The 14,742-nt window shown below is 39.9% G+C and overlaps 1 protein-coding gene across 3 annotated transcripts in view; it reads right to left on the bottom strand.

Moving 5' to 3' along the window:
• The window catches only part of trmt6 (tRNA methyltransferase 6 non-catalytic subunit), a 47,250-nt gene that overhangs the window by 24,035 nt on the left and 8,473 nt on the right, over positions 1 to 14,742 (bottom strand). For all 3 annotated transcript variants that reach the window (XM_063056216.1, XM_063056215.1, XM_063056217.1), the window contains exons 6-10: positions 13,453 to 13,577; positions 8,834 to 9,171; positions 7,973 to 8,058; positions 7,025 to 7,127; positions 6,849 to 6,935 (exon numbers count right to left, since the gene is read on the bottom strand). In XM_063056216.1, the coding sequence (XP_062912286.1) occupies positions 6,849 to 6,935; positions 7,025 to 7,127; positions 7,973 to 8,058; positions 8,834 to 9,171; positions 13,453 to 13,577 (739 nt within the window). The remainder of the gene's footprint in view (positions 1 to 6,848; positions 6,936 to 7,024; positions 7,128 to 7,972; positions 8,059 to 8,833; positions 9,172 to 13,452; positions 13,578 to 14,742) is intronic.

Below are 14,742 nucleotides of genomic sequence, written 5' to 3'. Positions count from 1 at the left end.
GTTTCTATAAAGTGACACATTTCAAATAACTGTTCACAAAAGTGGTAATTGCTTGGTCAATTTGTGAACAGGTGTCAATGGCCCAGAATTTACAGTCAGTGTTAAGTCAGCCATTCTGAAACTCATGAGGATCTTCAGGACAAGACTTAGTCATAATTTGAGAATGTATAGAGAAGTCATTCATGACATAAATGGTATCACTGGAGTGCCAGTGAGGGTAGGGTGGGAGAAGGTGGAGGATGAAGTCTGAACGCAGTAGGAAGAAAGATAAGATTTGCACGCAAAACGGATGAAAAAAAGTGACACTAAGTCATACTTCTTTGCCTTAGCTAGGAGCATAAAAGCTGCTAAAAGTTTGCAATGTTCTCAAGATACATTTCAAAAACATAAAATGGATTAAGAACAGATCAAACTATTAAAAGGGTTTGAAATCAGAAAGATTAGAATTAAAGTTTTAAAATCAATCAAAATATTTAAAAGCCATTTCACTAAACTTGGGTCTCTATATCAACCTAGCATAGGTTATTTGAGATGATTACCCACTAGATTTGAGGAGGTGGAAACTAGGGTGAGAAACAACTGCGTTTGACTGAAGGAAGGACGCAGTTAGCTAAAGGGGTTGAGGCAGACAGAATAGGTGGAAAGGGAGCAAGCAGAGACAGACATTTATGGAGGTAATCCATGACATTAATCCAAAAAAATATTCCAGTAATGAGAAAAGATTCCATGGTTCCATGGGAGGGTTGAGTAAACAGGATTCGTTTTGTTGATTAAGTCAAAGGAGAAAACAATTAGCCAAATATTGGCAGTAGAATCTTAGACTGAAATAAATTCAGATTCCAGTATAAAAGGACAAACAAAATAAACCATGAAGGAAAAGTTTCAAGGAAAACAAGAACAAACAACAACAATTTAAGTGTTGAAAAAGGAAGACAAATCTCCAAGGTGACATCAGCACCTGAAGAAGGTTGTGAAAAGATCACATTAAATATATCTTACATTCATCTTTATGGTACAAACAATGCATTCCAGGTTAGTTCGCCACTGTAAATTCCCCCTAGTCTGTAAGGGAGTGGAACTCAAAAGCCTCAGGACCCTACACCACCAGGTTCAAGAACAGTAACTATCCCTCAATCAATAGGCTCTTGAACAAAAGGGGATAACTAATTACTTGCCAATCATCTAAATATTCCTGCAACTGATGATATCACTTTAATGATTCTTATCTGATTATAAGACCATAAGTAGGCCATTCAGCCCATCAAGTCCGCTTCGCCATTCAATCATGGGCTGATTCAATTCTTCCAGTCATCCCCACTCCCCTGCCTTCTCTCCATACCGTTTGATGTCCTGGCTAATCAAGAAGCTATGTATCTCTGCCTTAAATGCATCCAATGACTTGGCTTCCACAGCCGATTATGGCAGCAAATTCCAGATTTACCACCCTCTGACTATAACCATATAACAATTACAGCACAGAAACAGGCCATCTCAGCCCTTCTAGTCCATGCCAAACTCTTACTCTCACCTAGTCCCGCCGACCTGCACTCAGCCCGTAACCCTCCATTCCTTTCCTGTCCATATAGCTATCCAATTTAACTTTAAATGACAACATCAAACCTGCCTCAACCACTTCTGCTGGAAGCTCGTTCCACACAGCTGCCACTTTCTGAGTAAAGAAGTTCCCCCTCACATTACCCCTAAACTTTTGCCCTTTAACTCTCAACTCATTTCCTCTTGTTTGAATCTCCCCACTCTCAATGGAAAAAGCCTATCCACATCAACTCTATCTATCCCCTTCATAATTTTAAATACCTCTATCAAGTCCCCCCACAACCTTCTACGCGCCAAAGAATAAAGACCCAACTTGTTCAACCTTTCTCTGTAGCTTAGGTGATGAAACCCAGGTAACATTCTAGTAAATCTTCTCTGTACTCTCTCTATTTTGTTGACATCTTTCCTATAATTCAGTGACCAGAACTGTACACAATACTACAAATTTGGCCTTACCAATGCCTTATACAATTTTAACATTACATCCCAACTCCTGTACTCAATGCTCTGATTTATAAAGGCCAGCATACCAAAAGCTTTCTTCACCACCCTATCCACATGAGATTCCACCTTCAGGGAACTATACACCATTATTCCCAGATCCCTCTGTTCTACTGCATTCTTCAATGCCCTACCATTGACCATGTATGTCCTATTTGATTAGTCCTACCAAAATGTAGCACCTCACATTTATCAGCATTAAACTCCATCCGCCATCTTTCAGCTCACTCTTCTAACTGGCCTAAATCCCTCTGCAAGCTTTGAAAACCTACTTCATTATCCACAACTCCACCTATCTTAGTATCATCTGTATACTTACTAATCCAATTTACCACCCCATCATCCAGATCATTAATGTACATGACAAATAACATTGGACCCAGTACAGATCCCTGAGGCACACCACTAGTCTCCAGCCTCCAATCTGACAAACAGTTATCCACCACTACTCTCTGGTGTCTCCCATCCAGCCACTGCTGAATCCATTTTACTACTTCAATATTAATACCTAACGATTGAACCTTCCTAACTAACCTTCTGTGTGGAACCTTGTCAAAGGCCTTACTGAAGTCCATATAGACAACATCCACCGCTTTACCCTCGTCAACTTTCCCAGTAACTGCTTCAAAAAGTTCAATAAGATTTGTCAAACATGACCTTTCACGCATAAATCCAGGTTGACTGTTCGTAAGTCAGACCCTGTCTATCCAGATACTTATATATACCATCTTTAAGAATACTTTCCAACAATTTACCCACCACTGACGACAAACTCACAGGCTGATAATTGCCAGGTTTATTCTTAGAACCCTTTTTAAACAAGGGAACAACATGAGCAATACGTCAATCCTCCAGCACCATCCCCGTTTCTAATGACATTTGAAATATTCCTGTCAGAGCCCCTGCTATTTCCAAACTTCCCTCAAGGTCCTAGGGAATATCCTGTCAGGACCCGGAGACTTATCCACTTCTATATTCCTTAAAAGTGCCAGTACTTGCTCTTCTTTAATCTTCATAGTTTCCATAACTTCCTTATCTATTTCCCTTATCTTACACAATTCAATATCCTTCTCCTTAGTGAATACGAAAGAAAAAAAATTGTTTAGAATCTCCCCCATCTCTTTTGGCTCCACACATAGCTGTCCACTTTGATTCTCTAAGGGACCAATTTTATCCCTCACTATCCTTTTGCTATTAATATAATTGTAGAAACCCTTTGGATTTATTTTCACTTTACTTGCCAAAGCAACCTCGTATCTTCTTTTAGCTTTTCTAATTTCTTTCTATTCCATGCTGCCTATATTATTGTAGATAGCTCTCTTTTTCCGAACCAAGTTTCCAATATCCCTTGAAAACCATGGCTCTCTCAAACTTTTAACCTTTCCTTTCACCCTAACAGGAACACAAAGATTCTGTACCCTCAAAATTTCACCTTTAAATGACCTCCAATTCTCTATTACATCCTTCCCATAAAACAAACTGTCCCAACCCACTCCTTCTAAATCCTTTCGCATCTCCTTAAAGTTAGACTTTCTCCAATCAAAAATCTCAACCCTGGGTCCAGACCTATCCTTCTCCATAACTATATTGAAACTAATGGCATTGTGATCACCGGACCCGAAGTGCTCCCCAACGCAAACCTCCGTCACCTAACCTAACTCATTCCCTAACAGGAGATCCAACACTGTCCCTTCTCTGAGCAACATACATCAAAGTTGCTGGTGAACGCAGCAGGCCAAGCAGCATCTATAGGAAGAGGCGCAGTCGACGTTTCAGGGTCCTGACGAAGGGTCTCGGCCTGAAACGTCGACTGCGCCTCTTCCTATAGATGCTGCTTGGCCTGCTGCGTTCACCAGCAACTTTGATGTATGTTGCTTGAATTTCCAGCATCTGCAGAATTCCTGTTGTTTGCTGTCCCTTCTCTAGTTGGTACCTCTATGTATTGCTGCAAAAAACTATCCTGCACACATTTTACAAACTCCAAACCATCCAGCCCTTTTACAGTATGGGCTTCCCAGTCTATGTGTGGAAAATTAAAATCTCCCACAATCACAACCTTGTGTTTACTACAAATATCTGCTATCTTCTTACAAATTTGCTCCTCTAATTCTTGCTCCCCATTTGGTGGTCTATAATACACCCCTATAAGTGTTACTACACCTTTCCCATTCCTCATTTCCACCCAAATAGCCTCCCTAGACGAGCCCTCTAACCTATCCTGCCAGAGCACCACTGTAATATTTTCTCTGACAAGCAATGCAACACCTCCCCCTCTTGACCCTCCGATTCTATCACACCTGAAGCAATGAAATCCAGGAATATTTAGTTGCCAATCAACACCCCTCCTGCAACCATGTTTCACTAATAGCTACAACATCATACTTCCAGATATCAATCCATGCTCTAAGCTCATCCACCTTTCTTACAATGCTCCTAGCATTAAAATAAATGCATTTAAGAAATTTTTCACCTCTTTCTCTCTGTTTATTACTAACCGTGCAAACAACTTTACTGGCACTTATCCGTGTAAGCGGAACAAGTGCTACACATGCCCTTACACTTCCTCCCTTACCAACATTCAGGGCCCCAAACAGTCCTTCCAGGTGAGGCATCACTTCACCTGTGAGTCGACTGGGGTGATATACTGCGTCCGGTGCTCCCGATGTGGCCTTTTATATATTGGTGAGACCCGACGCAGACTGGGAGACCGCTTTGCTGAACATCTACGCTCTGTCCGCCAGAGAAAGCAGGATCTCCCAGTGGCCACACATTTTAATTCCACATCCCATTCCCATTCTGACATGTCTATCCATGGCCTCCTCTACTGTAAAGATGAAGCCACACTCAGGTTGGAGGAACAACACCTTATATTCCGTCTGGGTAGCCTCCAACCTGATGGCATGAACATCGACTTCTCTAACTTCCGCTAGGCCCCACCTCCCCCTCGTACCCCATCTGTTACTCATTTTTATGCACACATTCTTTCTCTCACTCTCCTTTTTCTCCCTCTGTCCCTCTGAATATACCTCTTGCCCATCCTCTGGGTCACCCCCCCCCTTGTCTTTCTTCCCAGACCTCCTGTCCCATGATCCTCTCGTATCCCCTTTTGCCTATCACCTGTCCAGCTCTCGGCTCTATCCCTCCCCCTCCTGTCTTCTCCTATCATTTTGCATCTCCCCCTCCCCCTCCAGCTTTCAAATCCCTTACTCACTCTTCCTTCAGTTAGTCCTGACGAAGGGTCTCGGCCTGAAACGTCGACTGTGCCTCTTCCTATAGATGCTGCTTGGCCTGCTGCGTTCACCAGCAACTTTGATGTGTGTTGCTTGAAACAACTTTACTATCTCCTTTTTCTTCCTTCTCCCCTACATCTGTTCCTACACTCTGGTTCTCCTCTCCCCCTTGTATCTAGTTTAAATCCACTGGAGCCTCTCTAGCAAACCTACCTGCAAGAATATTTGTCTCCCTCCAGTTCAGAGGTAAACCGTCCCGCTGGAACAGGTCTCACCTTCTGTGGAAAACTGTCCAATTATCTATAAATCTGAAGCCCTCCCTCCTGCACCATGTCTTCAGCCACGTGTTGATCTGCGCTATCGTACTATTTCTAAACCCGCCTGCACATGGCACTGGTAGCAATACTGAGATTGCTATCCTGGAGGTCCTGTCCTTTAACTTGGCGCCTAACTCCCTAAACTCACCTTTCAGGACCTCCTCACTCTTCCTACCTACGTCATTAGTACCTACATGGACCACGACATCCCACTGCTCTGCTTATTCTGTCTATTCCCCTTCCCTCTCCTGACAGTCACCCAGCTACCTGTCTTCTGACTCTTAGGGGTGACTATCTCCCTGTAACTCCTGTCTATTTCTGCCTCTGCCTCCTGAATGATCTGAAGTTCATCCAGCTCCAGCTCCAGTTCCCTAACTCAGTTTGTCAGGAGCTGCAGCTGGATTCACCTTTCACAGGTGTAGTCATCAGGGAAAACTGTGCTCGCCCTGACTTCCCACATACTGCAAACGGAGCACTCAACTGCCCGCTCTGTTAATCTGCTCACTTTTAAACACTCCCGCTGCCTCATGGTCCGACTTACACGCGCTTGCGCAGTCGTGCCCCGTTCAACTGCCGAAGAAATCACCGACCTTCACAATCTGCTCACTTTTAAACACTCCCGCTGCCTCACATGTCCTTCAATTCTGTAGTTGTGCCCTTTTGTCCTAAACTCCCCTACCATGGGAAATAACTTTGCCATATTTAATCTGTTCAGGCCTTTTAACATTTGGAATGTTTCTATGAGATCCCCCACTCATTCTCCTGAACTCCAGAGAATACATCCCAAGAAACGCCAGATGTTCCTCATATGGTAACCCTTTGATTACTGGAATCATTCTTGTGAATCTTCTCTGAACCCTCTCCAATGTCAGTATATCCTTTCTATAATAAGGAGCCCAAAACTGCACACAATACTCCAAATGTGGTCTCACGAGTGCCTTATAGCGCCTCATGTTCTCATTATTTATTGCAACTTGTTTATATTTGCATTTACAGAGTTTGCTGTTTTCTGCACTGTAGTTGATCTTTCATTGATCCTGTTATAGCTCCTAGTCTATAGATTTGCTGAGTATGCCCGAAGGAAAATAAATCTCAGGATTGTATATGGGTGACATATATGTACTTTGATAATAAAATTTACTTTGAACCTTGAAGAAGATTTAATAAAAATTTAAGATACCATAAATGTGTTTCTGAAATTCCAGTGGGGAGATTGCACATTTAAACTCCAAGAATTAAAATTTACCTGATAACCTCTCAGCCATGTTTCAGATAGTCGTAAGTTAATAACTCCACCTCTTTCTCGCAGATCTGCATAGCATGTGAGCAATGGCTAGACAGGGTAAGAAAATAATCAATGAATTAAGCTAGGCTCTCAAATATGCAATCAAACTAATTATGTATCAAATATCTAGTTTTTACCTCTTTGTATTGGCAGTAGATGACAAATGGTCTGGATGGTGCCACAAATTCCAGAAGAGAAAGTAGTAAGGGACTAGGATACAGTCGACTTGCAATAATTAACCTAAAACATCAAAATTTAATAAACAGTAAGAATTTTCATTTAAATGAGGTTAGCTAATTACTATAATTGTTCTATATGAAAGCAAAGTGGGCACACAGCATTTCTATATAGCTGCCAATACCAGTAAACTGCATTTGAATGATGCATTTCCAAAGTAAAATGTCCCAAACGAGTTCACAAAACTATAATTGTATCAGTACAAACTTGGTTAAAAATAATTTTAATGATAGAACTGAAGTGAAAGCATAGATTTAGGAAAGAGATACCAAAAGACATTACAGTACATTCAAACATGACAAGCTATATCAGAAGAGATTGCTGCAAACAAGCAATTATGCATATCTATAAATAATTTACAAATAGATGGGTATTCATAAAATATCTGACATCATAGATTTTATGGAAGGGAGCAGTCTGGGGTCATAGTTTCATTTTCAAATGAATAAAATTTACTTAAAAAGACTACACATGTTGGAGAGAGGACTTTAATGGATATCAGCTGGCAATAATTCACATCATCTGGGGCATCACATACAGAGGTGGAGGGAAAAAAAGGAGAGTTAAAGGGAAAAGAGTATGTGTAGAGTCTAACACATGTAGGTTTGGTTCTGTGTCAGTTGTACCGGTGGTGGTCAGAGGAGATGGGGCTACAAAATAGCAAGAGTTGCTAAAAGTTTCAGGAAATTAACTGCCCCGGTGATGATTCAATGAGTTCCTTTCCTTGGCTCATCTCCCTTGATTATGAACATGACTACGATATATTCACCTTAAAAATACAGATCAAATACACACCAAATCTGTTATGACATTCAACAACAGAATGTAAGTGTTTTAAAAAAACAGACCCATCTGCATTTCTCTCCTGAAGCACAGCAGCAGCAGCCTGTAGCTTTTTAAGTCGATCTTCTTGCTTGCTGTTCCTTTCTTCGACCTGCCAAGAGATGTTTAGACTTGTGTAAAAAAAAGTTAATATAAATTTGCTCTGAAAAGCCTTTACAACGCTTTTCAAGAACAAGATCTACCTAAAGATCACATTCTTTATTTTTTTATATTAAAATTAATCTCATCCTACAGGAAGTAAATCAACAATACTGCTATCAACTAATAGCCAGAATCAGGTAGGAAAAGCATGGCCCTATATGGAAGTAAGGAACTATAAAAAAGGGAAAGATCAAGCTCTTTCCAGTCTTCTCCCCACCAAATTTTTTCAGCAGAAAAGCAGGTGAGCTTTAAAAAACAGTTGCCAACAGTTGCCCAGGATGTGTTTCAGTTGGGACATTCAAAGAGGGACTATTCAGAATTTTCTGGGTATACCTTTAAGTAATTGACTGAGACACTGCCATTAGACAGCTGAAGTACATACCCCAATTCCTTCACTAGACCAAACTTACAAAACAGTTAAGAGCAGAGCTAAGTAAAGTGTTAATTACGTTAAAACATAATTTCAGCTATAAAATGCAAACCAATTATCCTTATTGTGAAAATGGAAAATACTGAACATTATTTTATTGGCCTTCATATTTGCTCAAGTTAGTGGGGACGGGCACCATTTTCTGCTCTCAGCATCAATCAACCAAATTGACTATCTTCAGATAAAAAGTCAGTCTGAAGAAGTAGTTATCCCTCACACACAATAAATGTTTTCATTACTGAGCCCCACAAATCAGAAGCATTCTCCATCGATATCTTACTGAAACAAATCTTACATTGGATTTCCTAGCTGTATTTGTGTCTTTATCTTCTGTGCAAAAAGCAACATCCTCAGCTTTCCCAGCTTGGTTGTTATCCATCACAGTTTTGGCACAAGGCACCTCATCACCCCGATGTGTGCTCAGTGGACTCCTATTACCTTCTCCCAACATAACTTTGGTTTGATTCTGTAATGTTTCATTTTCTGCTAAAGATCTTCCAGAAAGAAGACTGTTCAATTTGTTTATAGGAAAATCATAAAGGTGATCATAAAATGATTTTGGAAATCCAAAGTTCTCCATTGCTGCTCTAACAGGCATGCTACCTGGATACATGTGGACAACAGAGCCATAACCTGCAGAGAAAAATTAAATAGTTTAAGTTAAATAAGAAATTGAATGTTAATTTCAGATACATTTGTAATTTGGTTTGGGGCTATCTTGTAGATTAATAAATTAAGATTTCAAGAATTATTATGCTCATACTTATATAAATTGTGTTAGTAAAGAGAAAGAATATCAAAATATATAGCCTTCATTTTTGGTGATTTCACAAACCCCACAAATTTATCAGCAATCAGCTGGAGGGCTGCAAAAATGGGATACAAAGAGATTGTCGGGAGTGACGGTGAAACATCAAGAATTAGAGTAGACTTTCTGGATAATCCTGAACAGTGCTTGATCAAGCAGAGAATGAGGATGCATTTGGAACAGTATCTTGGAGCAAAATATTTAGGTGGAATATAGATGGATAAAGGACACCTACACTGGGACTTAAGTTATATAAAAAATGGCCTGGTTAATTACTAATCTCATTGCAAAGAATCCTCAGAGGAAAATTTATTACATAAATATAGGAATTTTGTTTTCAGTGAATGTAATTCAATTCTCTACTAGAATTTTGTATTTAAACAAAGTAAATCACTTGGGCCTGATGGGCAATTTGGTTAAGATTGACTGGGAAATAAGACACGGCTTTCCAGCAGATAGACAATAGCAAATATGTATATACGTATTTTAATTCTCAACAACCATATATTCCATTTTGAGAACCTATGGAGTTTAGAAAAAACAATAAACTGAAATAAGAGGCTAAAAGTTGCCAAGAGTTGCTTGCATGCTGGAGTTTATGTAATCTGGAACAGATGACTAAAACACCAATAGAAAAGGTAACATACAAGTGTAAATTGTTAAGAATAGTTGAACAACTATGTGAAAAGTCAGAATAGCAAATGTAAACTTTTTTCCAGTTTCAGCTTGGGAGGCCGTGAATAATAGGTGGTTGTATGGACTACTGCTTAGGTCTATGCACAATCAATATCAGTGATTTATTTGATGGTATCACAATTAATGGAGCTAAGTTTACTGATGATACAAAACTGAGTAGTAAATTATGAGGTGGCTACGCAGAAGCTTTGAGGGGATGCAGAAAGACTAGGTGGCAAGGACAGGTGGATGGAATATAATGTTCAAAAGTGTCATCCATTTTGATAGAAAAATAAAGGGGAATTTCTTAAAACATTGAAAGATTTAAAGATGCGGGCATCACAGAATCAGACCCTTCAGCCCACCATGACCATGCCAGCAAAGTAGAATAAAGTGAGGTACAATGTTGCCTGAGTACCAGAATATAGGTCACTAGAACAAGTATCTATTTTAATCCCTTTTACTAACACTTGGTTCATAGCTTTCTATACCTTGCCAATTCAAGAGAATGTCTAGATACTTCTTAGAATTGTGTTGACCATTCACTCAAGGAGCACCTACCAGATTTTAATTACCCTCTGGATAAAAAGTTCTTCCTAACATTCCCTTTAAATATCTGACTGCTTATGCAAAAGCAATCCCCTGTAAGACTGACACTTCCACCATGAAGAAAAGCTTCTTAATTTGGAGATTACCTATGCTCCTCATGATTTTGCAAACTTCTATTAGGTCTTACTTCAGACTCCTGCCTCTTTTTACAGCCACTAATGAGCAAGAAGTACAGAAGCTTGAAGTCCTATTCTACCAAGTTCAAGAAAAACTACTTCCCTTCAACCATTTGGTTCTAGAACCTATTATTACAACCCTAATCATGGCAGTTTCACTAAGCATCAGGTGTTTGATATTTTCCTTGAACAAGTTCCATGGTGTTTCTTTGTTTCATGACTGTCTGCAGAAAGATGAATCTCAGAGTTGTATTCTGTATACATACTTTGATAATAAAAGTACTTTGAATCTTTGAAATACTATGAATACTTTGATCACTTTGCATTAAAATGAAATTTTTCTTACAAAATTTGTGCATAATTTCTGTTCAGTATGTTTCTGCTTATATAATTCTGTGTCTGTGTATACATGTACTTGTGCATATGACAATAAAAGCAACTTTGTTTTCCAAGGAAAACAAACCCAGCTTATCCATTCACTTCTTAGAACTGAAACACTCTGACTTGTGCAACATCCTGGTGGATCTCCACTACACTCTCCACAGTGCAATTACCTTACCCCTTATAACAACACATTGCAGAATTTCCTCATTCCCCTCCCCAAATCTTTCCACTGCAATTTCCTTCTTCTCTGTATTCAATAAAGATGTCACCTGCGTTTTTACTTACAGCTTGAGAAACAATGTGGACAATGACTTTTGGCTGTTTATCTTCCTTTCAATTGCCCTGCAACCTTTCTGGGACAACCGTGAACTTGGTACCAAGGAGAGGCAAAATACAATCTTGGGTTCATGTCTTTGACTGCAGAAGCACCCGTCATTCCTCTCATCACTTGGACTTTTAATCTGTCTCCCTAGTGCAGCCCAGCTACCCAGTCTGTAATCTTGATTCTAGTTGAGATTCCTCAAAGATAAAATAAGCCTATTATTTTCCAACACAGAGCATTGAACGTAGAGTAAGATATACTCTAGAAGTCTCCCTAATTGCCTGCCTGCCTAGCTTCCTTACTTTGTGGAGTCAGTTAGTCGAAAGTCCATGTGATTTGAGACATAGTGTTAGAATTGTGGGCATATTCATAGGATAAAGCATTCAGTGTTTTAGGGCATAAGAAGAAAAAAATGCAAAGGGATGAAAATACTCTAGAGAGCCATAGATGCCAGCCTTGATTAAATTTAAGGTGGAGATTGACAGATTTTTGGATAATAAGAAAATCAAGGGCCATCTTAATGAATGCCAAAGTAGGCTTAAGAGCAGTGCAGATTACCTTTGATTTGATTTCATGTGGGTCAGATTGTGAGGCAGTGATCTGGAGATTGACTGTTAAGCCATTTATGACTGAAAGCAGCATCTATGTAGACAATATCAGGACACCCCAAGGAGTTCCATACCTAATGAAGCATGTTTGAAATGTAATGACTGCTGTAAACATTGGCATCAAGGTGGCTAGTTCATCAACTAAAATCCACCAATGCTATTGTCAACAAATACATCTGTTTTAATGGTGCTGATTAGATTGATGAAAACATGAGTCATATCACTGTGATTCTCCTTCAAAACAGTGCCATGAGTTTACTTACATCAGGGGCTCCCAACACTTTTTATGCCATGACACCTACCATTAACAGAGGGGTCACTGGACTCCAGGTTGGGAACTCCTGGCTTATGTGTACTTGCAAGAGTTGATGATACCTCAATGTAATGCTTCATCTGAAAGGTAATAGCTTAGATAATGTAGTGCTCTCTCAACCATGCATTGGAGTTTCAGCCAAGAATTCTGTGCTCAGCTCTCCAGAGTGCAATATGGACCCATAACTTATTCACTCAGAGATGAAAACACTACTATTTATGCTAAGGGTCACACACGTGATGCAAAGATAGTGGTGTATTTGAAAAGGACACAGATTTTGTAGGAATGGCTGATATTTGCTCAAGAGCATCGAACGGGGAGGTGATAGAGTGGTATTAGATCAAAGATTTAACAACAAAGTTGCAAAGTTAGTTATATGTAACTTGGGAAGCTCTATTCCTTCCAGACTAGAGGGAGTTGAAGTTGGACAAGAGGAGAGTAATGTGCATGGTTATTCAGGATCAATTAAGCCCATGATTTTTTAAAAATCTTTTTCCTTCAGAAATATGTAATATTTATACATAAGTGGGTGCTGATGCTTTTTGCTGAAATAAGTCAGGGAAAGTGGAGGGTTGTTGCTTTGCTGCTGCTTGTGCGGGGGGGAGGGAGAGAGCCATAGGGTTCTAACATTTGTACTGTCATTTTTTGGGGTACTCCTGTGTTCCTGGATGTCTGCGAAAAGCAAGAATTGCAGGTTGTATATTGTATACATTCTCTGATATTAAATGGAACTATTTCAAATTTAATAGATTTCATAACAGATTTGGAATATTTTTCAATACTTCAGATTATGAAAATGGGTTTAGTACTTTAAGCAGGCGGAATAGCCATTAACCACCAATTTTCAAGGGCAGAGGTTTACAAGCCTATCAGGCTAATGTGACAGGGCCTGAGTGTGGAAGTTCCTACCGTGTTTTAGGACCTCAGTGTAAATAATGAATGCTTTGTGCAACAGAGTTCTCAGGGAGTTGGGAGAGGGTTGTTATGGGGGAAGAAGACAATGCAATTTTAAAAGAAATATGTCTGCAACATTTGAGATCCTCACATTAGAAGTCTGCAAATTTAGATTTCTTTTTTACCTCCTAACCTTTCCATTACAGAGCCTAGTACCAGGCCAGCACATGTTTCCACTACAATTACTTTGCAGCCAGCGTGGATATTCCCAAATGCGAGCATCTGTGCCAGGGTGTCATAACGTAAATGGCTGGAAAAGAATGTTTAGTTAATAGTTTTTTTTTAATGGCATTGTCAGACAATTAATCATAATCATTTTGGAAAGTAATGCACTATTAACTCAGTGGTATTCAACACAAATGAGTTCCTTAAGGTTGTTATAACTTGGGGGGGGGGGGGGAGAAATGTGGTGGTTATAGGGACAAGCTCCTGCTACCTATTAAATGCTCCCAATGGTCTGCACCTCAAATAGCCTCTGACAACCAAGTCCAGCTCCTGGCCTTCACATGTGGCTTAGGTATTAAGCCCAGTGGAACTGTTCCTTCTGCCAGGAAAAGGGGCAATGACAGGTTATTGGTGTCTTAAAACCAGTCACTTCACGCAGATGGGGCTGTGGTTGACAGCTCATCTAGGTGAAGGAAAACTCTGATATCAAACCTCCACTGTCTTATGCCTATACCCACTCATAGGGAAGGCTTTGGAACTAAATCCTGAGGGAGAAATCCAGAGCTGAAGTCCTTAATGCAGCCTTATGTCGAGTTCAATGCTGACTGGCAACTTTTGCAAATGCTGCTGGTACCAAACTGTATCGGTCTCTGCTGTTCCTCTGGGTTCATCAGACACATGGAGAAGAGGAGCTTGCTACATGGGCAACAGCTTGCTGTCTATATCATACCGTCCTGGATGGCATATCTCAGCATCTAGGACACAACATCCATGGTCGACTCTGATGACGCAGGCCTCATAAAAGACAAATGACCTAAATTTTCCACTCATTGAAAATACAGAAGGAACCAATACAATAATAGATTAAGTTTAGTAGAATAACTGATTTCTGAGCCAAACAGGTTGCTTTTCTCTTCCTTGTGCCTTCCCCCAAAACAAAAATCACTTTCACAGACATACTAACACAAACCTTCAATCCTAGACTAACGCTAATCTTTCTATGTAAAGTGATTGGAGATAGCACAGCCTGAGTGCACAACAAACCCATTGACAAGCCCTACAATTGATACAGTAATTTCACTACATGTTAATCAAGAAGTCTCCATTAGTCACACCGAGACTTTTATAGCAAGCTATCAAACTGCTTTATTTATGGTGAAACAGCAGTTGTTGAAATAGATCTGAAACAGCAGCAGTGACTGGTCTGGAATATGTTTTAAACATGAATGAGAAAAAAGATCAGCACGATC

This window comes from Mobula hypostoma, chromosome 8, assembly GCF_963921235.1.
Source record: "Mobula hypostoma chromosome 8, sMobHyp1.1, whole genome shotgun sequence".
NCBI classification, from domain to species: domain Eukaryota; kingdom Metazoa; phylum Chordata; class Chondrichthyes; order Myliobatiformes; family Myliobatidae; genus Mobula; species Mobula hypostoma.
Note: the sequence above shows the minus strand (reverse complement) of the source record. Positions and strands in the feature narration are given on the sequence as shown.